The 23,145-nt window shown below is 40.1% G+C and overlaps 2 protein-coding genes across 2 annotated transcripts; one reads left to right on the forward strand and one right to left on the reverse strand.

Annotated features, from left to right (window-relative positions):
• Positions 1-1,256: 1,256 nt before the first annotated feature.
• LOC113496887 (thyroglobulin-like) lies at positions 1,257-5,853 on the reverse strand. The gene is made up of 7 exons (XM_026876271.1): positions 5,630-5,853; positions 4,991-5,090; positions 4,624-4,700; positions 3,949-4,134; positions 2,929-3,100; positions 2,726-2,805; positions 1,257-1,616 (listed from the first exon to the last, which is right to left on the reverse strand). The coding sequence occupies exons 1-7, from the start codon at positions 5,808-5,810 to the stop codon at positions 1,429-1,431; spliced, it is 984 nt and encodes a 327-aa protein (XP_026732072.1). The 5' UTR covers positions 5,811-5,853; the 3' UTR covers positions 1,257-1,428.
• Positions 4,142-22,686, forward strand: LOC113496879. Its single transcript, XM_026876258.1, has 22 exons — positions 4,142-4,510; positions 6,436-8,065; positions 11,371-11,603; positions 11,946-12,163; positions 12,978-12,998; positions 13,291-13,416; positions 13,569-13,839; positions 14,027-14,115; positions 14,357-14,535; positions 14,945-15,081; positions 15,211-15,362; positions 15,859-15,988; positions 16,247-16,399; positions 16,618-16,773; positions 17,111-17,222; positions 17,342-17,684; positions 18,508-18,703; positions 18,997-19,083; positions 19,400-19,493; positions 19,886-20,044; positions 20,769-20,902; positions 21,176-22,686. The coding sequence occupies exons 1-22, from the start codon at positions 4,445-4,447 to the stop codon at positions 21,410-21,412; spliced, it is 4,923 nt and encodes a 1,640-aa protein (XP_026732059.1). The 5' UTR covers positions 4,142-4,444; the 3' UTR covers positions 21,413-22,686.
• Positions 22,687-23,145: the final 459 nt, after the last annotated feature.

The raw sequence follows: 23,145 nt of genomic DNA on the forward strand, positions 1-23,145 counted from the left end.
TATTTGCCAAACCAATATTATATTTTTTTTTGAACCACTTAGTTTATTCCTGGTAAAATGTATTTTACCATTCGTAAATTTAAATTTACGCTGTTACACGTTCATATAAAATAAAATCCATACGCAGCTAGGATAAATATTATTTAACCCATTTTTATAGTAAAATGTTTGAGACATATGTACATAATATGTGTTTTAATCACGAAAAAGCGCTTTATTTAATCAATCAATAATAATAGCATATAGCCCCGCAAGGCTTTAGGTGTACCTTACAGTCTTACACTGTACATCCCTTTATTATTTCAAATACATGTCTAAAGCAATACGCTCCAGAACTCCTGGGTCCAGAAAAGCATATCAAAGCATCCGGTCGGTAATCATACTTACATAATGTAGCGCAGAAACACTTCGGGATCGTATCGTATTACTTAAAAAGCTTTTCAGATCTTTACACAAACTGAAACCAACTAGGTAGTACAGTTACTTTAGTATTTCTTAGGTAAGACAATTCTAACAATAACTTTGAAGTTACTCTAGTTGCCTATTCTCCTAGCGGTTACAAATTGCACTCACTTGATATTTTTCACAAAATTTTGTGCAATAAAAGCAATACGACCTTGCCGTGTGGTAGCAGGTGAGGTGTGGTCAGGCCAGAGCGGCAGTGTGGCACCGGTAACCCAAGTCGCGTGTTCCAGATGGAAGAGTTTGCGCGGCGAGCGGGCGGCGGCGCTCCGGCGTCGGATGACACGCGCTACGCGGTACTTGGCTCCTCTAATAAGCATCCATTTATCCGGTAAGTACGAATCTTGTAAGAAGTATGAGGTTTACCTATAGTCAACACGATCGCGGTAAAGCTACGACATTAACCTTACTGTATCTCACCTATATCCTCGTCGATAGGGTGAATGTGTTACTAGTGCTTGATAATATCTGCTAAGCGTCCCATTTTAAGGCATCTCATCTTTATATGATATGCTAAAAGTAAAAGTATAGTCAATCGTAAAAGTGGACTAAGTAAACAGATTTTTGCCAAGCTGCTTTCGAACAGTGATGAGATTATTATTCCTGTATGCATGGATGTGTGCACACAAGCTGTGATCTAAGATGCGAGAATCCGTTATTTGTTCACCTGACCGCACATTATACCATATACTTATAGACAAAATCGATTTAAACTTTCATTTCTTTGTATGTTATCATTTCGCTGCAGTGCAGCAGTGGAGAAAAGGTTAACTAACTTAGAGTCTGTTCTCAAAAGGGTAAAAATAAAATATTTGTAAAACTTGTTATAATATCAAAATAAAATATTAGATGATAAATGAGACAAAAATAAGTTTATAACAAAAACCATACAAAAATGTTGTTAAAAGAGAAAACTCGTAAATATGCAGTTACTGTTGAAGAGTCAAAAGCTCGAAAATATGAGCTTTAAGCATAACTGGCACAATTGTCAGTTGGCCATGCGTCTAACAGTTCTATATGGTAGCCGTCCTTATCGACACAGTAGTACACATCGCCCACGTTCTGGTTCGGACGGTAGTTGCCGTTCGCCTGGCAGACCGCTGTCACCGACAGACCGCGCTCAGGGAAGTAGATCATGGTGTCTTGCGCGCAATCTGTAGTAAAAAAGATAACTTTTTACTATGGAGTATGAGAATTATAAGAAAAATATTCTGCCGATGTATTTCCTGGAATTGTAACTAACATATTCTAAATGTAACAGAACATGGTCACTATTACGCCGAATTAAATAACCTAAAAATATGTTTTCGAAGCACCATGAAGATTAATAATTTTAAATACATTCAGCTCGACAAATATATCACGTATAAATATAAGTAAATAATCAATCTCCTTTATATCTTTCGAATTGCATTTGAAGAAAGATTTAGCAATACTAAGGTTGAGATTAAACATTATAAAAATAAATTAATTGGTGAGGTATTGATAGTCTCCGCATTCCAGCTGAATGGTAGGATGGGTGGAACCGTACAACATATCGGGAACAGGGTCACGGCCGACAACCGGTCGCTGTGGCACAATGCGAATAAGCCATGCTAACGGTACACCGATGCCCTACAGCCTATCTTGTTTGATATGTAAATTTATGGGCAATATGAGATTGTTTTCAATCGCTCTTCGATACACATTTATAAAAACATAAACACGCACAATAGAGATTACCTGTTCTTTAGGAAGACATCTAGTTATTATACTGGAAAATGCCGGATTATTCTTTTAAAATGTATATGGTCTTATACTCAATACGAGCTAGCAATAACTATTCTATACAACTGTAAAAATCTATGCAGAAACTGGATCGAAATATCCAGCAAATGCCCAAACTATTAATATAATTAGCCTTAACTTTAGATAGGTTTTAATGGTTTCTAATCTTCTAGTTTCTACTATTCTGAAATATAAACCCTTATACCAATCAAATATGTATTATCATTATTCATTGACAAACGTTACTGTTGCACTACTTGCACTTTTATATTAAATTTGTCGGTGTGTGAAATTCGGCTGCGCAACTATAATATTTAACCTTTATAGTGCACATGAGTAATTTCCGATTGGTTTTAATACCTTCCGATACATGACTAAATATTCTGTTTATATGAAACTAATAGTCTTTTGGAGAAAGTTTGCTTAGCTAGCTATGTTAAAGCAACTTAACCTACCTATTTTTCATGATTTATATAAAAAACCCCTTTTCACTTACTGCAAGTCATTCCAGCTGTATCACTCGAGACAACCTGCCAGGCACCAAGTATTTCTCCGTCTCGATCTGCACAGTATGCTCTGAAATATTTTAAAACTCACATAGATTTACACTTTCAAATAGATTTTCTGTACAATTTACGGACATATTTAAATAAACTCGTATCGTCAGACACGACGTAATAAGCTCGAAAATGTACTTACATTCCGTTTACAACTTTGTAGGGTCCATAGCTTCCATCATACTCGCAAAATGTTGTAGGATTCCCGAGGAATACAGTACCATGATCTGATTGTTCTTGCTGGATCCTCTGATTGGCTAAAACTAAGCTTTCGCATTTCCTTAGATATTGCTCCCCGGTCGATAATGGGCTATCTAAGATACAAGGAGATTATTGTTAGTGCCAAAGTTGTCATTTAAATATTTTTGGGTCGATTTGATAAACACTATCAGCGATTCATATTTATAATATGTATCTGTTATTCCTTTTATCATAATAAAATAGTAGAGTACAGTGCGTTCTTTAACTTAATATTAGCGTAAAGGTACATGATTTTTGAAAATAATAATTTTTGAACTATAGTCTGTTTTTTCTTTCATATCGAGATCTTCTGTGGAAAAACTATGCGGCTAAAATATACTCCGTAATTTCAATGACATAAATGCACTATGTTGGCAAGAGCAAGTGTTTTATAGCTCTTTGTCATACTGATTGTATACAATTTCTTTTGGCCACTCAATATCTCGAGTCTGAATCACTTGTGAATATTGTTGTATCCTGTTGTTACCTCTCGACAAGCGAATCATATTTTAACAGGGATTGATTTCTTAATATTATTGAAGTATCGGGATGATACTTCAATAATATTAAGCACTTTGATTTGAGGCGAAGAACTTTGTCACGCCACTGCAACTGTTGCCCCAGAAATAAAATGCAAATGTTTTGATGATTTCAGAACAAGCTTTGAACACGTTACGTTAGTAAATTCGGAGAAAGCATTTAAAATATATATGTAACAGCTCAGCAGTAATATGTCCAGAGACTGAAAAAAATATTCTTCCACTAAGGGTATTTCATTACTAACAAGGTGCCTAGATCACTTCTTTATAAATGCAATATGTTCAATTATATTCCTCTTCTGCTTTTTGAGATTTTTCCTATTCTTAGGAAAATATATATTATTATTAATATTGTTCTATGGCAGTTGAGTTGTTATACGTACAGCATGGTAGTTGAGTCATGTCTCTCTCAGGCACTGGCACGACGGTCGGAAACCCTGTCTTAGGTTGTGCACACCAACACATCCCATCATCACACTGAAGTGATTCGTAATCCCCATTCGGAGTACAGTGAAGTGTCACAACTCTTCCTCCAATAGCTTCTAACTCAGCTCTTCTACGGCTGCAAGCTAGAAAATATTTTAGTTTAATTTACTGAAAACGTGAAAACTCTTTTAATATGAGTTATTTTGTGGCATTAAAAATATATGTTTCTGTCACACAGTGATGTTTTGACGTTATTTATGGCAAGATATACTGTGAAATTATTGTTTGATTTCGTGAAATAAATCGATTAAACATACCATTTTATTAAAAATTCCGTGTCGTCAGCCCACTTTATGCCTCAAACTACTTAATTATTGCTAAATATTAGTGATAATAAAATATGTTGACCAATAGTGGCAAATATGAAAGTTGTCATCTTTAAAATTTGGAAAGATGCAACATCCAGTGATGAATGACTCAGCAAAATGTTCACATCACCTAATTATGTTTAAGATTCAGGTTAATTTCATTATTATATTAAAACAACTATTATTTAAGGTACAATAACAACAGCAATAAATAAATTCAGCCTATCGAGGTCCACAGCTGGACATAGGCCAATAAAAACTTACCACAAGTCATTTCACTTGCATCACTTCTCCACATTTGTCCGAATATTCTCTTTCCATTTTCATCAGAGCAAAAACATCTACAGAAAAACGTATCACGGAAATGTATTTAGTCAAGTAATAAATAATTTCATTCATATCTCTATCTACTTGCAATTTTTTTATTGAATACTGTATTAAGTCGTTCTTCAGCAGAAATGTGATAATCACCGAAGTAAATACTTATAAGTCTTATAACTGATCTGTATCTATTTGATTTTTTTGATAATAATTAATTTATGATAAGTGGAAAATATTATGTATGGAATTGGTCTCCGCCGAGCGTCCTTATATTGATTTTAACTTACTAGAAGCAACTGGTAAGTAGTACCTGCCAGTGTACTGGTCGCCTTTGCATTGCACTGGTGCGTATCGTCCATCGGGTAAACAATTAGACGGAGGTTTGCAACCACTAGGTTCCGGCAGAAGTCCTAGAAATAGCAACGTTATTTATGATATTTTGTAAATGTACTCACGTATATTTGTTTTTTGAACAACTAAGGAAATTTAATTGTATCGATACATAATATAGGTGAAGTAAAAGTGTTATATTAGTTAAGAAAAATGTTGTACAATTCGTGTAACAACCACGAAGAGCTCCTATACGTATTCTTATTCTTGGACTGCACTCTATATTATTTGTTTCTTTGTGACATCGCTCGGCAAATATGTCTATACCGTATCTTATCAATGACTAAGAGTACACAATGGGTATGAACGTATTGCTCGGAGCGAATTCGTTGTTTTGCAATCGATTCAAATGTTAATTAATTGAACACCCACAACCGGGCATTTTCTCTAAGGTAATAAGTTCTTTCCCGGAGACTGCGGTTGGCAATGACTAGATCGAATAACTTAACTTCCGACAAGTCGATGTGAGTGAAATTTAATACACCTTTAGTTTATTTATACGTATTTGAACAAAATCCGTTCCGTCCGTTTGACTCTTCCATACAAAATATTAACATACCGCTAGGGGTTTGACATGATGGACAGCACCCAAATATGTGCGAATTTGACACTAAGATTTGCGGGTCGCAATCTGACTGTTGTAGATCAGTCACACAAACTTCTGCCACATCACACTTAGCTGTCACTGTTGTAATCACACAAAAAAATAATATTATACTCAAAACTTTTTTTCTTAACATTGCGAATGCTGTTGCGTGTTTAATTATTCACGTTCTTAATTCGTCTGAAGAACAAACAATAAGGGTTCCTTAATTACTGATCGAATTGTAAGTTATCTTTGTTATCACAGCCATCTTATCGCTTATTATTTTAGAAATATCAGTAGTGCGTGTGATTCACACTTATGTGTGCGCTCACGCTTTAACTGTAGGTACCTGATACCCATGTGTGCTGTTTTAAGTAAAATAGTATGGTGTATAATGTGGAGAATATGTCTTTACCATCATATTCTCAGCACTTCGCGGTATAATTTTCGGTAATAGTAGTCATTAGCTGATCATGCTTGATATTTTGCACGTTAACAAACACCGAAATATCAGATTTAGCCGTTTAAATAAGAATGCTTTGTTATCAGCACTATCGCTATCTCAAGTTAATTTAACACTGAGAATAATCAAGCCAACCTGGGCCAGGCGACTGCGAGTCGCGCGGCGGTGCCCGTTCCGAGCGCTAACTACTTGCGCCAGAACGCGTTCATATCGTGCCTATCTGATTTTACTTTATCAAAGTCATACATGAGCGTTCTATTTATTATTCTCTCAATGGTAGTGATAAAATATTTATATTGATAATTTATTTTTACAGGTCGGATTAAAACGGGCATACCCGGTTAGTATGGAGGAGTGCAAGAAAAGACATTCAGGCACTAAAGTTTCAAAGATCGCGAATATATTTCAAGGGATGCCTTCAAAGGAAGAAGACGAAGTTCGCGGTAGCGACGTCAGTGGCGTCCGGACCGAGAGTCATTTAGCACGATTCAATAATGCTCGTGCACTATTTGAAAAATTGGGCGAAGAAAATCGTGGTTTTCGAATTGAGAAATCACCGTCTGCTGCGGCCAGTTTTGCGGGTACACGCGGAGTGACCCCCCCAGCACCAGCGCGATCGCGTTCTAGTTCTGCAGGGTCCGTGAGTCCACCCAGACGTATTGTAACTCCAACGCCGATGCCGGCCCCTGCTGTTAATGGCGATCGTCTCGCCAATGGCGCATCAGCACCACCGCCAAAACCCGTTAAACCGAGTGTTTTACCTAAACCTGAGAAACCAGACAGGCGATTTAACAAGGAGCTAATAGAAAAACAACGGAATTGGACAGCACACTTCAATAAATCTCGCCAAACTCGAAGTGATGAATCAAAAGTGGACTCTAATAGATATTCTAGTGGTTATCAGGAAAGAAAATCACCTGAAATTCCTGAAAGATATGTTGTTCCTTCTCGTGTTTACTCTCCACCGCTTTCGCCATGTGCCGGGGACTCTCAAGTAGAACGGCCTACTACTCTTCCCTCTTCCTTAGTAAGTCGTGTTATACCTAATACGAAATCTCCAAGTCCTATAAAAAACGTTACTTCGGTGTCGTCAAGACCAAATAGTTCAGTGTCACCGGTCCCAAGAAACGAGTCTTTAGTTTCACCCTCCGCTAGGAGAGACAACTTGAACTCTCCTAACAAAAACAAAGTTGACTCTCCATCTCAACTTATAATAGGATCTTCTGAGAAAAGTAATTCTAGCGTAAGACCAACGTTGCCTCTGGATGAGACTGAAAGAAATGCAAATAATGAATTGCTAATACATACATCAAGTGATCAACAACAACCACCTAGTTCTATGCCAAATCCTATTGAAAGAACATCACCTATTTCACCATTACATACTACAACAGTTACGACAGAACCTGTCTTGATACCTCGAAATCAAAAATCCCCTTCGCCATCGGCCAGAGTTTCAAAATCGCCAATTTCACCAGTATACTATGAAAAAGAATGTTTGCATACCATCGAACGCGAGTCTTCGGTGTCTCCTTTACCCAACGATCGCGCATTCACCTCCTCCCTGGATGATGTCACTGATGCAGTTGCTCCAATTGAGGGATATACGCCTAGTGGTACATCCTACGGCTCACCTTTGTTGTCACAATCTAACGAAATAACAGAAAATAAAAATGAATCGGATCATGCGTCTCCGCAAAGTCCAGTCACACTTGATAATGGGTCAAGGTCATCAAAAACTTTGGACGAAGATGCTTATGAATCGATAGATTATAGTGGAGAGTGGGAAGAAAAAACAAGGCGTCGTTCTTCTACGCCGGAGTCTCCTACATGTCCAGCCAAATCAGAGGATGCGCCACGCTCCCCGCTAGTGTCGCCATTAGCGTCTCCTGTGCATTGTTTGGAGAGTTCGCCCCCAGCTTCGCTACAAGCTTCGCCATCGCCTGGTATGTTTTCTTGTATATATTTCAATGTTTTACTATTAGAATCAACACAACATACTATTTATCTTCATTTTGTTATATTTTATCTTTTAATCATCTTCCAAAAGAAATGATAACAACGTATGACGTAGATAGGCATAAAAATAGTATAATTGAGATCGGAACGAGTAACCAATGCTATAATTTATAAATATAATAATAAATAATTTAATTAATTAGGTACTGTTTTTCAAGTAACTATATAACAGATTTTTTAAGGATCAAATACTATTTTTTATGTTGAATGTAGACTATGCCGCTGTCATGAGAGCTAAATCATAAGGAACAGTGGGCGTCGATTGACGTACGTTTAGCGGTCTTATGTTCAGTGGGTTCAATGTAATATTGAGGAAGTCAAGGTATTTGAGTCGTTGCGAGACTTGCGAGTCGATCCCGATTTAGATGCTCCGGCGCCGCCGCCGCCTCCGTCGTCGCGACGCAGTAACCCGAGCGACGTCGCCCTGCGCGCTCCCCTTATACGCTACACTACTACACCGACACTTAACGGGACCGTTTTGACAATTGATTACTCTCTTCACCTCTCTTTATTGTGTCAATCGTAAGATACCGCGTTACTTTATTTGTTTAATGAAACAGTGTGTGACTTTTAAACTCATTTTGTGAGAAGACCAGCAAAAGCTCATGCATCGAGAAAAAACAGTGAAATTTCGTGATTGGAAATCAAAAAAATTGTCTCTCTGACCATTGTAACGGACAAGAATATATTCATTGCACGATAAACTTTGTGCAGAAAGTTCAAATGGTCCCTCTTAAGCCTATTATCAATTCTGTAGTTGTAAGCTCACCAATGCTCTTTCTCATTTTGTTTCTAGTCGTCTCGTTCTGACCGGTGTGCGTCCATTTCTAGCCTAAATGCTACATTCATTGAGCAACGATTCAAACGTTGTAAAAACAATAGTATATGTTTTGCCTACGAAGAATTCGCGTCATGTTATTGTTTCTCTTAAATGTTGACTGTCAAAAAAGCAAGCGCGAGATACTTACGCTTCAGAAAACTTTGTTTTTGTTCTGTAGAGAGTGCATAAACTTTTTCTTTTATTTGTTGCATTTATACCTACTTATCTGTGGTTGTATTTGTTTACATAGTGCTCTGGGAACCGGGGTTCGAATACGATTTTCGATTGAAACTAATTTGCGGTTTTAACATGATGAACAGTTTTAATTCAAGTATTCTCTCTTTTGTGATATCGTTCAGTTAGCTTACTGAGAGCTTATGTTTTCTTGTAAGAGTTATAAAAGGCAAACAAAATACGTCGCTTGGAAGTGATTGTCCACGTGAGAGTGCTCGGAGGAGGGTCGGGACGCCGGCGGCGATGGTGCGGTGATGTGGCGGGTGTCCGTGCCCGCCGCATGCGCTCGCTCAACATGCGCCTCTGCGGCTGTTGCCTCGGTCAGTTACTATAATCATTGTTGTTGCATAAACATTATTATGATATCTAGAGCGTTCTCAGTCTATGAGTCGAATTGCACTTACGCGATTACAAAAATATATAATTGACAATTCTTCGTCAAGACATTATCTGGTACGCAATTTTTTTATGTGGCTAGTTCTAAAATAGGGTTATGTCTAAAATATGGCAGGTATTTTTTGCTGTTATAAAAAAGGCTACAGACTTTTACTTGCCGAAGGATCTTTAAGCAGTCGTTTAGAATGCTACTTGTATCGACATACTTTATTAAGTACGTAGTTACTTATTTGTATGTAATTATATTTTATCATTATTCTATTGAAACAAGGTATTTCAATGTTCAAAGTATGAAACAAAGGCTTAGTATTAGCATACCGCGCAAATGTAAATTGTATATAAACGGATATATTTTGAAGTTATGTTAGCGTGGGGAGACACTCTACATCTGGAAACATTAGTTCAAATTATGACAGCCTTTTTTGGAAGGTTGCCTTCATATTTATCACACGTAAATCGAATATCCAACAATATAGTTAGGCTTCTTAAGTTTAGCTTCAAAATCCTTAAATTTTAATCTTTTACAGTATTGCTACGATGTTGATTCGAAAAATTTATTTGTATACAGGAATACTAAATAAATATTATACTCATACTTTCAGGTTTTTGAATATAATGAAAGTTAGTATCCGTCTATTGGGTCGTTCGGCTTTATACTATTTTTATTTGTATCTATTTTTAGTTCCCCTCATTCTTTTGTCACCCGAATTTTACCTGATAATGTATAAATAAAATGTTAGGTTTCTACTGGCATCATACGAAGATACACAAACTTCCAGTGGCGATATAGTTCTATCTCAATTTGTGATACTATGTAGTCTGTAGTTGAGTTTTAATTAGTTAAGTGGGCACGACTGGCTCTCGTTGTCTCGGGAGATCGCGTGATCGTTCTAACGGTTGCAAATTTATGCATTTCATAGATAATTATAAATGTTGATTAGTCAGAGTATTGTATTATCAAACAATTCTTTATGAGGATGTGCCTGTTTAATTATCTTCGGATGGGAAACAAAAATGTAACGCAGGCGAATTGTAAACAAATAGTAAATTCCAAGAGATTTTTGTATCACACAAGGTGCGAGCGCGTTTGTAGTATGAAAAAACGTTATTTCGTGATCAACGTCAGCATATTTCTTACTTATTGTCTTTACATCCCCTACGTTTACCGAGATTTTGAATTCTGTTCGCGCATTCTACGTCACGACGGCATTCCACGTATTGATAAAATTAAAACGTTTTTTTTTGCGACTGGAGTTGATGTCATTTAGGGGACACATAGTCGCAAAAGGGCGTTCAGTAAAATTATTGTTTAATATAAACGTCCACATGTTTTGGTATAGTCAAATATGTGGCCTGAGTTTGCATTAGAATAACCGAATAGTTATTAAACGTTTGTTTATGTTGGGCACCTGTATATTCACCACCTGCCCGTTCTGCGGAAGTAGAGTAACTGCGTTAAAAATAACTAGATCATTAGCCTAAATTTGCTCCGTACTCGCTCTTCGGAGAACGTATTTTACTGATTTTCATTGAGACGAAGAATTTCTTTTAAGCAGTGTTTTCTGTAGTATGATTCATTTGCATCGACTAGAATATATCTTCGAGCGCAAAGTAGAACGTGATTATTATTCTTTAGCCAGAGCAAATAAACTTGGTTCAAATCGGGTTCATAGTCATCACGTTAAGTTAATAAACCACATAATATGCCCGATGTAGGTAGATCTTAAAGAATGTGAGTAGGTTCATAGCTTTCTTCTAGTAAGTAATGTTGTTATGGTACAGCGGGCGGAGGTCGCAAGTCGTCCGAGGCAGAAGAAACGCCGCGGCGGAGCGGTTCCCGCGCGTCCAGTGTGTCTGATGAGGGAGGGTTCAACGAGCCTTCTCCCGAAGTGGTGGCTCGACTGCGGCCCGCAGACTACCGAGAACCACCGCCACCGCCGCCGCCGCTCACCCGGGACATACGTGACGCGGAGCGGGCACGATCAGATCCCGATACTCTTTCCGTGCTGCAACAGGTATTCACAAACAATATTCATTGGATTTTAATACGTAGGTACTGATTTAATTCGTGACCTCGAACCATTTCATTGGACCAGTCTTGACTATTGACCATCATTTAAATTCCGGAACCGGCACTTCAAAACCTCGTTTGTTAACTGCCGACTGTGTGGGTGTGCTAGCCATTTAGGGGCTTTGAAGGTTTTATACATGAAGTTCCAATAAGAACACAGTGAAGAAAATGTCTCTTTTAAAAATATGATACGTTTACCTTGAAACGATACCGTACATTATCCGTACTAATTCTTAGGCTTTTCTTCGACAGCAATAAGCACTTAATAATTGGATTGGTTTTCTAGGATTCTGGTGTAGTCGTGAGCGAGGCGAGCCAAGGCTCCATAGAGGTGCTCGACAAATCGACCACTAGCCAATGGAGCGTGTCGGAGGGCGAGAACGCGTCCGGCGAGAGCGGGCGCGGCGGCGACGCGGCCGACGCGCGCTGGGACGACGCCGACGCCGACTCCAAGCAGCCCGACAGCATGACGCCCGACGAGGCCGAGATACTGCTCAGCTCGAGGTGACCCTCTATATATTATAATCATGCATCACTACTACTGTCCCACACTCTTATACTAGATTTGATTTTTTGGACGTAAACTCGGAAGGTTTTTCAATTGATACTCATTTTATAATGCCTTTATCTTTATTTTATTGTGATCGATCCTTAAAATGGCCTGACACTGAAATTTCCTTCTAATATCTTGATTAATAGTTATTAGTTACTTATTAGATAAATTGATAGTAGATTTTTGCTTATAATATGTGGTTATTAATGGTTAGTAATTTATACACGCTATAATCGACTTATTTTAATAGATTATAATTGCAATTACTAAAGTTGCTACAGACCGGGTTATGATGCGGAAGCCGTAGCTTATATTAAAATAGATTAAAAATGCGTTTTACATTACAATTTTAATGTGGTAATATGGCGTCACATTGGTTCTGTTTAATTACTTTATCTGAGGCACGTACGCTATGCGGAACTAAATAGCTGTTTAATATTCGTCACACCTTTCTTCCTCGATGTAATCGCGCTATTCATCGATGTTTACTTGGTGGTTCATTTAATTCTTGTTGAAGCTCTCGTGATGCATCTGGAGCTTCTGTCTACAATGCATGCTCTATTCACTTGTCTGTACATTTCACGATGTTCTTCTGTATTTTTTACGTTACACTTATGTATTCTGTTCACACATTGAAACTGCTATTTCAATATTTTCTTTTTTCAGGACTTATTCATAATGCTTAGTATACAATTAAATGTCTTATTTTTATTATTTGCATGCTGCCTGTCCGCACAACGCTTCATTATTGCCTGATATTTGCAGTATTCTGGAGAAAAAACTTAGGTAAGCTCGGGCATTTGTAAACTGTTGTTTTCTTCTATTGTGCAATGTTCAGTAGGTAGAATGCTTTTTAAATGTGCTTTTATTCTCTACGCATCGTATATTGGATTCAGAACTGTCTTGTGGTTGAAATCTAGTGCAAGAATAGTATATGGTATATAGTAAGTAGTTAAAGCGCATCATAAGTTGTGTGCGTAGTTTGTCTCATGGATGAATGTAGTCTTCGGTTAATTCAATGTGGTTTCAGGCTGGCGTATGCAAAGTTATATACTTAAGTAATTGTTCTTTTGTACAGGCAAGAAGCTCTGCTGTCGGATGAGCAGGCGCAGGAAATCGTGGCGATGTTGTCGCCGCACGCGCTGCCGCACGATAATGGCGTGTCCCTCAACGACAGCTACCAGTCCGTGCTCTCGTATGAGAGGTAAGTCTACAAATTATCACTTAATTCGAACTTCATAACTACGTATGTGAATTAGCATGTACAAACAAATTATTCTGTACTTAAATGTAACTATTCCCAAGCAAGTCGTTTTAATCAAAATAAAATAGCAACGTGAATATGAATAATTCCAGTATGCAGTCAGTGGACGAGAGCTACGAGTTCGTATCGCTGGAAGCGGACACGGGCATGGCGGGCGGCGACCGGCGCCAGACGGACGCGAGCTCGCCGCCCCCGCCGCCGGCCGGGCCCGCGGGCCACGCGCCGCCCGCCGCGCCGCCCGCGCCCGCCGCCGCGCCCGCCGCGGACGTGCCCATCTTCGAGCACTACCCGCCGCAGCAGCTGCGGGAGCTCGGCGAGGAGAACGGCATACACTACTTTGAAGATGGACACTTCTATACTGAGGTAATCAACTTACTCTCAACTATTTAACATACGAAATCCACAATCTTGATTATCACTGCTAATTCATTTTTAACTGCCACAAAACTTGTTTGTGTTAGAGCGATGGGATATCTTAAGCTGATATTATTTGACTTCACGTTCGACGTTCGACGTTCTTGGCCATTTAAAAACGATTGCTAATTCTTAGGTTGCCGGACTTCCGCCTATAGAAGAGGATGAAGAAGATGATTACTACCCTCCAGTATTCGTCAAGAAAAATACCAAAGTTAAATTCAGGTAATTTCAATGCCTTAAACCAAATCTAGCATTAAAAACAATTGCCACACAACTTTGAAGACTAGTTTTTGTTCGCCCGCTTTCATTTATTTAAACTACAGTAGAAGTTTTGATTAGAATGAGCCTGAGTTGACATATATAAAATGAGACAAAATTGTTTAACACTATTGATTATAGAAATTGACTAATAATATTTAAGTTTGTGAAGCTTCTTTAAATCACAGTATTCTTGATTGCGCAGCACGAATCCGATGCGTGTGTTCTCGACGCACTCGGTGCGAGAGTACGACCGCCGCAACGAGGACGTGGACCCCGTGGCCGCCAGCGCAGAGTACGAGCTCGAGAAACGCGTCGAGAAGATGCACGTCTTCCCTGTGGACTTGGTCAAGGGATCCGACGGGCTAGGCTTGTCTATTATAGGTATGTATTACGGCAAGGCATTTACCGACGAATCTTTCTTCGATGCATAAAATATTCGACTAAGTCTTCGATGTATTTATATATTTGTTTATAAATGTGGGGGCTTGCAATCTGCCAAAACCGTCTCACAACGTCTGATAGTGGAGTTTAGTGAAGTTTCAGTAGAATAAAGTGCTCCCATACTAACTTACTGCATTTTTTGTTTACATTTTAAATGTCTTGTAATGTAAAAGTGTTGCAATTTCTTGCTGATTGTTAGCGGATAATGTTAAAACATGATGTACTGTTGCAGGATGTAATGTTAAAAATGACGTATGTATGATGTAGTTAAAAAAAACTACTATTTATCCCAATTATCTCCGATGCAAATTAAAAGCTTCGCGCCATTAATTTTAATCCTTTTTTGCAGGTATGGGCGTCGGCGCCGACGCTGGTCTTGAGAAGTTAGGAATATTTGTGAAAACTATCACGGAGAGCGGCGCCGCTGCTCGCGATGGCCGAATTCAAGTCAACGATCAAATAATTGAAGTCGACGGCAAAAGCTTGGTATGTATCTATTACTCATATAAAAAGTAACCAGTTTTCACAAATTTTTGAAAATTCGGTGTGTGTCGATGTTTGCTTAAATACATCTCCAACTCTTGTTGTTCTAATTTGGTACAACTTTGTTATCAGGTGGGAGTTACGCAAGCATACGCTGCGTCAGTGCTTCGAAACACATCGGGTCCCGTAAAGTTCCTTATTGGACGTGAGAAGGACCCTGAAAATAGTGAAGTAGCCCATCTCATCAGGCAATCACTCGCCGCCGACAAAGAAAGAGAAGAAAGGTATGTTACAATAATACTTAGCTTTGAGAGAAACTATTATATGAAGAAATGAGAGGGAAAAAAGTCTCCTGTCAAAAGTTATAATTAACAATATAATTACTTAATTAGTATTAGAGGAGCTCGTGGCTAAGATATAACCGCATAAGTGATTTGATCACAGGTTAAGCTATGCTTGACGCGGTTGGTCCATAGATGGGTGACCATCTTTATTATAACGAGTTCCTCCGTGTTTCGGAAGGCACGTTAAATTGTGGGTCCCGGCTGTCATTCCTAAATCTTTGACAGTCGTTACAGGTAGTTAGAAGCTTGAAAAGTCTGACAACCAGTCGAACCAAGGGGTATCGTGTTGCCCAGGTAACTGGGTTGAGGAGGTCAGATTGGCAGTCGCTCCTTCTAAAACACTGGCAGTTAGCTGAAACCGGTTAGACTGGTAGCCGACCCCAACATAATTGGGAAAAGGCTAGGCCGATGATAGTTAATTTTACTTTTTGTTTAGAGCGGCCCGCGAACGCCAACGGCGCCAGCAAACCGAGGACGATGATTCCAATCAGACAGCTCCCGCCGAAACATCCGCGCCACAGACGCGACACCCCGAGATTAACGAGTTGCGAGCATTTCTTCAAGAGGTTAGTGCTATATTTTATAATTGCTTCATAGTGCGATATTAAAATTTTAAATTTCCGCAGCTGCAGGCGGCAGGGACACCCTTAAGTGCCGAATGTATGGTCTCGTTTCTTTTTCGGAACGAAGACATGTGTGGCACTAGAACGATAAGAGCTTTGTGGGCACTACTCGTACGGGTTTCCCGTGTCAGTGGGCCCTTACCTCAATAAGAGTATTTCCCAGACTAGCATTTGATTGTATTCTGTAACTGTCGTCGTCAGTTGGTGGGCATGGAGTCTGGCGGCGGCAGCTCGGAGGAGATCAGCGTGCGCGTGCGCAGCTGGTGCCAGCAGCGCGCGCCCGACGACCAGCTGCGCCGCGCGCTCGCCGCCGCCGCCGACACCGCGCACCGCGCGCAGCGCAAGTACGACAAGGTGGGCGCAGGGCACAGCACGCACGTGTTCGCTTCAACAGTTGTTATAATTGTGGCTGGGGTTGGGAAACATTATCACCTTTACTGAAGCACCTGATGAAAAATTGAATAAAAAAATATGATGTGGCTGTAAAGTTTTATTAAAAGTCAATAGTTGGTATCATAGTTAATTAAAATTAGATTTTTGTAAGTTAACATGTGCATATATGTGATTTGCAGGCGCGTCGTGCCCTGCGCGAGTGGCGGCGAACCCGCGCGCTGGTGCGGGCGCGCGAGGAGTGGTGGAGCGGCGCGCTGCGGGACGCGCACCGCGAGTACGCCGCCGCGCTGTCCGCGCTGCACGACCGCGTCGCGCGCCTCGAGGTGCTGCTGCTGGTCAGTACCGCTGTGTCGCAGCCGGCACGCAAAGCAACACTATGGGCGCACACCTGCCGGCATAAAACGCGGCTAGCAACACGCGCCGGTTAGGTTTAGTCAGTAAGAGTCTGACACTACCCGTTTCCTTCCCCGAGAGGCGAAAGACTACGAGGATCCCCCCGATTTAGTTGTTGTGGTCACGTGGTTGTTAGTAAAAGAGAAAAAGAGATTTACGGTATGAACAGAAAAAGAAAGTGTCTCATACTCAATACTAATATTAAGCTTGCACCTCTTACAAGGGAACCCGAAGACGTAAAGAGATACTTCAGTAGTTTAAATTTGATTTCATTTTCAGGAGACCCAAAAGAAGGCTGGTCTGCCTGTGATGCTGCCCCACGAGCCATCGGCTCGTCGCGAAACACCGCCCCTGCCGCGTCGACCTGACCCAGATCCGCTGTTGATTAATAGTAAGTTATGATTATTACAAAAATATTCGAATTATAATTTTAAAAGTAATATGTATTAATATATTTACTAGTTCTTCATAATTCATGTTCTATAAAAAGAGGTAATATTTATTTCACAGATCCATGGAGTTCAGATAGCGATCTCTCAGATTTGTCGCCTGTAGAAGACGAATATGCCAAAGTAGACAAGACGAGGCGATGCGAGCCGCCCGACCTCGGCGACGTCACTGCTCCTGCGGTGGAAGAAGTGAAGCCCGTAGTGTCGCCTGCGCCCGCCCCCGCCCCCGCGCCCGCGCCCATGCCCGCCGCGCCCCCGGCCGCCGCGCCCCCGGCCGCCGCGCCCAGCTCCCCGCCCGCGCCCGCCGCGCCCGCGGTGCCGCCGCCGCACACCGCGCACGCCGCGCATGCCGTGCACACTACACATGCTGCTCTCCCGCCGGCGAATAATATTCACGAAACGCAGTAAGACTTATTTAAATATTCCATTTAAAAATAGGTTCAAGATCCAACTCCAAACAAATTGCTACTGCTTCTCTTTTATTTAATTACATTAACTTTTGAATTTTTAGGTATTGAGTATTTTTTATGTATTTAGAGCCTTAGGGCCGAGTTAGGGACACGAAAAAAGTATCGATACTTTATAGTATCGAGTAGGTTTCCATTTGATACCGATACTTTTGTACTCGATACTTTGTTTTCGATACTTTTACTTAGCAAGTACTTTTGACAAGTTGAGTAGCTGGAAGTACAATTACTAAAACCCGTAACCGCCTATCGCCAAAAAGGCTCGACAAACTACTTTTCTTGAGCGATTGTACAGAGGAGGAATGGGATTTATAATATTTTAGACTAAAAAATTGTGGCTTTACTTACAGATAGTTTTTATTTATCTTATATTTATGTACCATTTGCTATTTTTTCATTTTAATGAAGGTACGGTACAGACGGTACTTACTAACTAACATTGACAAACTAACGTATGGCGTAGGAAGGCCCTGCCTGAGCAAAGAACTCGATACTTTGAGGTATCGATACTTTTGTGTCGATTCTTTTACGAGTACGATACTTTTTTATCGATACTACTCATGAGTACAGTATCGATACTTTCTATTCGATACCGTGTCACTAGGCCGAGTCGACACCGCATCACCGTAATAACGGCGGCGTAGACTTGTTATCGGACCGCAGGTTACGCGGGGGCTGTTTTGTGTTTAAACCGTTTAAATGAATGAAACGGATTCGTTTTGTGTTGTTATTGCGCATCTGAAGTAGTAGCATGTACCAGGTCGAGCTCGTCGCTGGCGGGCGCGTGCAGCAGCGCGGCGTCGTCGCTGGGCGCGTCGCGCGAGCTGGACGCGGCCGTCCCGCGCGGCGCGCTGCTGGACACGTCGGCGCACCGCGCGCGCACCGACCTGGCGCGCCACCGCCACCACGCCGCGCACTCGCCGCACTCGCCGCACTCGCTCAGCAACGCTAGCTCCGTACGTAACTCACACCTACCTCTGGCCTCCTTAAAAATGATTTCTCAAAGGGATTTAGCTCATTATTCGCTACAGAAAGGACTGTCTTTCTACTTCCTGCCGAATCATAAACAAGATAATCTGGCCTATGTCACATACATCTGTCATAACCCTATGTTTTGCACAATTCGGTCCAGCATCAAGCAGTTTTGTTTTCCAATCTTGGAGCACTCTTAAGTTCGGTATATGATATGTAGAATATCACTATATCATTCATTATCGATTATTTTATATTTTTAATGTTGAATTTACAGTATGACGGATTGGACGATTCGTACAATGACTCGGCGGACGAGTCGCTAAGCGAATCAACATCGGGGGGACCACCTCACGTCAGTTCTGTGAGTAACTATTGTCTTCACCAATTATCTGATCCTTGTACGTTAGATTTATTATAGTTATATAGCCTTACAAGCTGTTGTCTGCGACTACATCTGCGCAGGATTAGTATTTTGAGTGGCGTGGAGTATTCATTGGAATGGTACTTATATGGAATATTCAGTGTTTTGAACAAACATTCACACACAATATTGTTTGTTTTTTAAATATCTTATATATTGTTATTGGTATGACATTAAGTAAATGATAAGGAATGTTTTATGTTTGTGTGAATCTTTAACATTTTAAACAGCTAAAATGTTAATGTTATTTTATTAGCATCGTGACACGCGTCAGAGTTGCGGCAGTTCAGTGGGCAGTGCGACAGATGATGCTGTGTACTCCAGGGATCACCGACACCACCCCCTATCGGGTAAGTGTAAGTAACATGTCGCCCTCTAACTATTGTGCTCTGTGTACCATTAAACATTCGTATAAGTTCTAACTCAGGCCTTTGGACGTCGTAGCAACACTATCTTCAAGACAGCTTAATGTTTACGATTGTATTTAACCTCCACAACATAACAGCTTATACAGTGTAACGAAACGCAATGTGTGTCTACATGATGTGTTGTGAATAATAGCGTATATTAACGACACGGGCTTAAATAATACGCCGTTGAAATCCGTTCGACTGAAACTTATTCGAACGGCATGCATGAGATTAAATAATAACTGTGTAGATGCAACTAACTCCCGTTGGAGTAGTTTAGTGATAGTTGCATCTATGGAGCTCGCTCGTTATTATTCAATCTGATGGGCTAGGTCCGCCCGCGTCGCTCGCGGAGCAGCTGAAGCAAGTGCTGGCGGAGCGCGAGCGGCGGCTGGCGGCCGGCGCCTGCCCGCCGCAGCCCGACGCCGTGCAGCTCACCAACGACCTGGTGGACGAGATCCGCCAGGCCGTCAGCGAGGCCAACGCCAGAGGTTCGTAACACACGGACGACAACTACGTCTTACACTTCACGTTGCTTCGAATCTATTCGACCTCCATTTTCTCTGTTTTTTAAGTTTGGTCATTTGAGTACAGCTTTTCGTTTTTGTGACAGATTTATGATTTAAGCGTCTCGAAAACTAGAAATATCCGTTCATACATGTTGGGTAAAACTACAGACCCAATTTCTACCATCAATATTTTTGTCTAGCCTTTACAATATGAATTGTTGAAAATGGCTGGCTCTAAAAGACGTCTGTGTTTATTCTTTGTGGAATGGAATCTGTTTGATGGTGCTGGTTCGCTTCAATGAGATGTTATCATTCTGTGGTGGTGTGGTGATCTGATTATTTTAAGTTATTTTTTAATATTAGTCTAAAATGTATTGTTTGCAATATGTAAATATAGTACACAATGTTTGTATGCTACAATTTGTCGTGTTATAAGTAACTTTAAGTAGCTAGAAAAATATTTTATGTAATTGTAGTTATTATTTGTCTTAGTAATGTAGATAAAGGAAAATAAATAAATACACTGATAAAATCCATTTAAAGGCGAGTTTGTCCTGAATAACAAAAATATTTTTGATTGGATGAGTGTCGAAGGACAAACAGTCTTCGTTTCTGTAGTGAGAGCAGACTTGCCGAGTGCATTTGGTGTGGGTAGATCGCGGCAAGGTGTATATGTAGTATATTTGACCTGTGACTATGGTTATAGTAAAGAAAGCTCCGGCGTGCGTAGTCGGCGGCGAGGTGCCGTGGCAGCCGCTGTCCAGCGCCGCGTCCGAGGCCAGCCTCACGCCGCCCGCGCCCGCGCAGCCGCATCCGGTTAACCACTGGACTAAACAACAGGTAACCCATCCTCTTTGTTTTGGTTTTATATTCGTAAGGAATTTGTTGAGCTCCATTTTTAGGGCGTTTGAATTGATATGAGTGAGTCTTTCTACTTTCGTCTGTTAGCAGGCTGAATCTCATGAACCGATCATTTCGGTGGTCGCTATGACAACTAATAAAAATGGATACGAAATCGGACTCGGGACGTCACAAGACGTCCCGAGTCCGATTCATACGTGATTAGTTTTGACTGCTGCATGGGCATTGTGATGAGTTTGATACGGTGTGCAGGTCTGGCAGTGGGTGTCGGGGCTGGGCGAGGGCCTGGAGCGGCACGCGGGCGCGTTCGCGGCGCGCGGCGTGGACGGCGCGCTGCTGCTGGCGCTGAGCTCGGCCGACCTGAAGCTGCTGGGGCTGGGCGGGGACGAGCGCCGCCGCATGAAGCGACGCCTCAAAGAGCTGCGCGCCGCGCACGACAAGCATCTCAAAGCGCTCAAGAAGGCCGAGAAGAAGGCCAAGAAGAAGTAGACCACCACAACCAAAGAATGGGCCAGTTCACATGAACTAACTTCTGCTCTACATGCCATGCGACGAGATTGCCTCTACTAAACACATAATATATTATTTTTAAACTAAGATTATTCTTCTTCTCCAATCTTAATCTGTTACTTCACACTATTTATTGGTTTACTTCTGTACAAAGGTATAGTTTCATGTGAACTGTCTCTTGTGTTTTTTTACTATTTTTTGTGGCAACTATTTACTGTGTAATTATGGCAACTTTAAATTTATAGTACCTGTAAAAAATATTGAACTGATTTCATAGTATACATACCGAGCCTTGGCTACTCTCGTATTCAACTTACTTATTTTTACTTATGAAGCGTATGAAAGTTCATCAGCGTTTAGTTACGTTCTAAGATATTACTAGCGATGTAGGTAATTACTTGGAATATGTTCATGTGACTGAAGCTGATGGTGGAAGAGATAGTGCTGGTGGAGGGTATAAAGCTGTGTCTGATAGCATACCGAGTGCCATCTGACCCATAGCTTAGAGACTAGTGACGTTAGTGCTGCTTCAAACGAAGAAACGAATATTATTAATCGAAAATTAGACGTAAGTGAATGTGGAACAGGACAAGTAGAACTCATTTATCTAGACTGTCTGATGTATCTATTGCATATATCCTTTAACAGGTATTTCGTTGGTTTCTTCATCGTTCCTACATTTTTGTATTAATTGTGTCAGTTTTTCTTAAAGTTCCGAATAGTGTTAAGAACTGTAGGGAAAATACTGACTCAATCTAGTCATAAGATGAATTAGCTGTTCTAAAGTCATGCATCGTAACAATTTTTCTTAGAAAATTTCGAGTATTTAAGATTAGATAATAACTTTCTTGTATGTAATTATTACCAATTATAATGTCGAGATTGTATAATGGTAATTTATTTTACATTTGTAGCCAATGCAATGCAAACTGATTTTGGTAATATTTGGCATTTATTTGTAATTATGAAATATAATGCACAAAATGTACTTAGTGATACGGTGACTGATTATATCTATTATGTCACCAACATTTTAGTATATTTTAAATTGTATAGTGAAGTAACATTCATCAAACATATTGTGATCTCATGTCATGTAAGTAACCAGGATACCTTTCCAACCTGTCCTTATTCAAAATATTTACTATCATGTGAATTCTAATGAAATGCGATCTTCACGATTTTTAATACATTCCAGTAAATTACTATATCAATATAGTTGTTTCTGTGTGAGATTTCGATCATTTAGACAAGCTTTATAGTTTTTCTTAGGCAACACATATGATTTATCTAACAATTAAGTGTACTGTCAGTGTATTCATGTGCGATATTTGGTTCCGTAATTGTCATGTAATCATGTAAATATAGTCTCGATTAGTTAATGCGGAGACTACCGGAGTGAGCTTGAAATCATACTGTGTGACTGGATGTATGTTACGCATTTAGATTATTTATTTCGTTTAAGATATTATGTAAGTAGAGTCCATTGCCAAAATTGATCAGTACTTTTGTTTAATGTTGTTGTTTTTTGTTTATTTACAGTTTTCCTTTAATTATTTAAATATATTTATTTCGGGACCAAATTAATTTATTATGAACTTAATTATGTATTTGGGTGTGTTCAAGAGAAAGATTTTTTATTTATAATTTAATAAACAAACCAAAGTCTACATCACATTGTTTTTTACTGTGTTCTTGTGAGTATCATGTAC

Source organism: Trichoplusia ni, chromosome 1 (genome assembly GCF_003590095.1).
Source record: "Trichoplusia ni isolate ovarian cell line Hi5 chromosome 1, tn1, whole genome shotgun sequence".
NCBI classification, from domain to species: domain Eukaryota; kingdom Metazoa; phylum Arthropoda; class Insecta; order Lepidoptera; family Noctuidae; genus Trichoplusia; species Trichoplusia ni.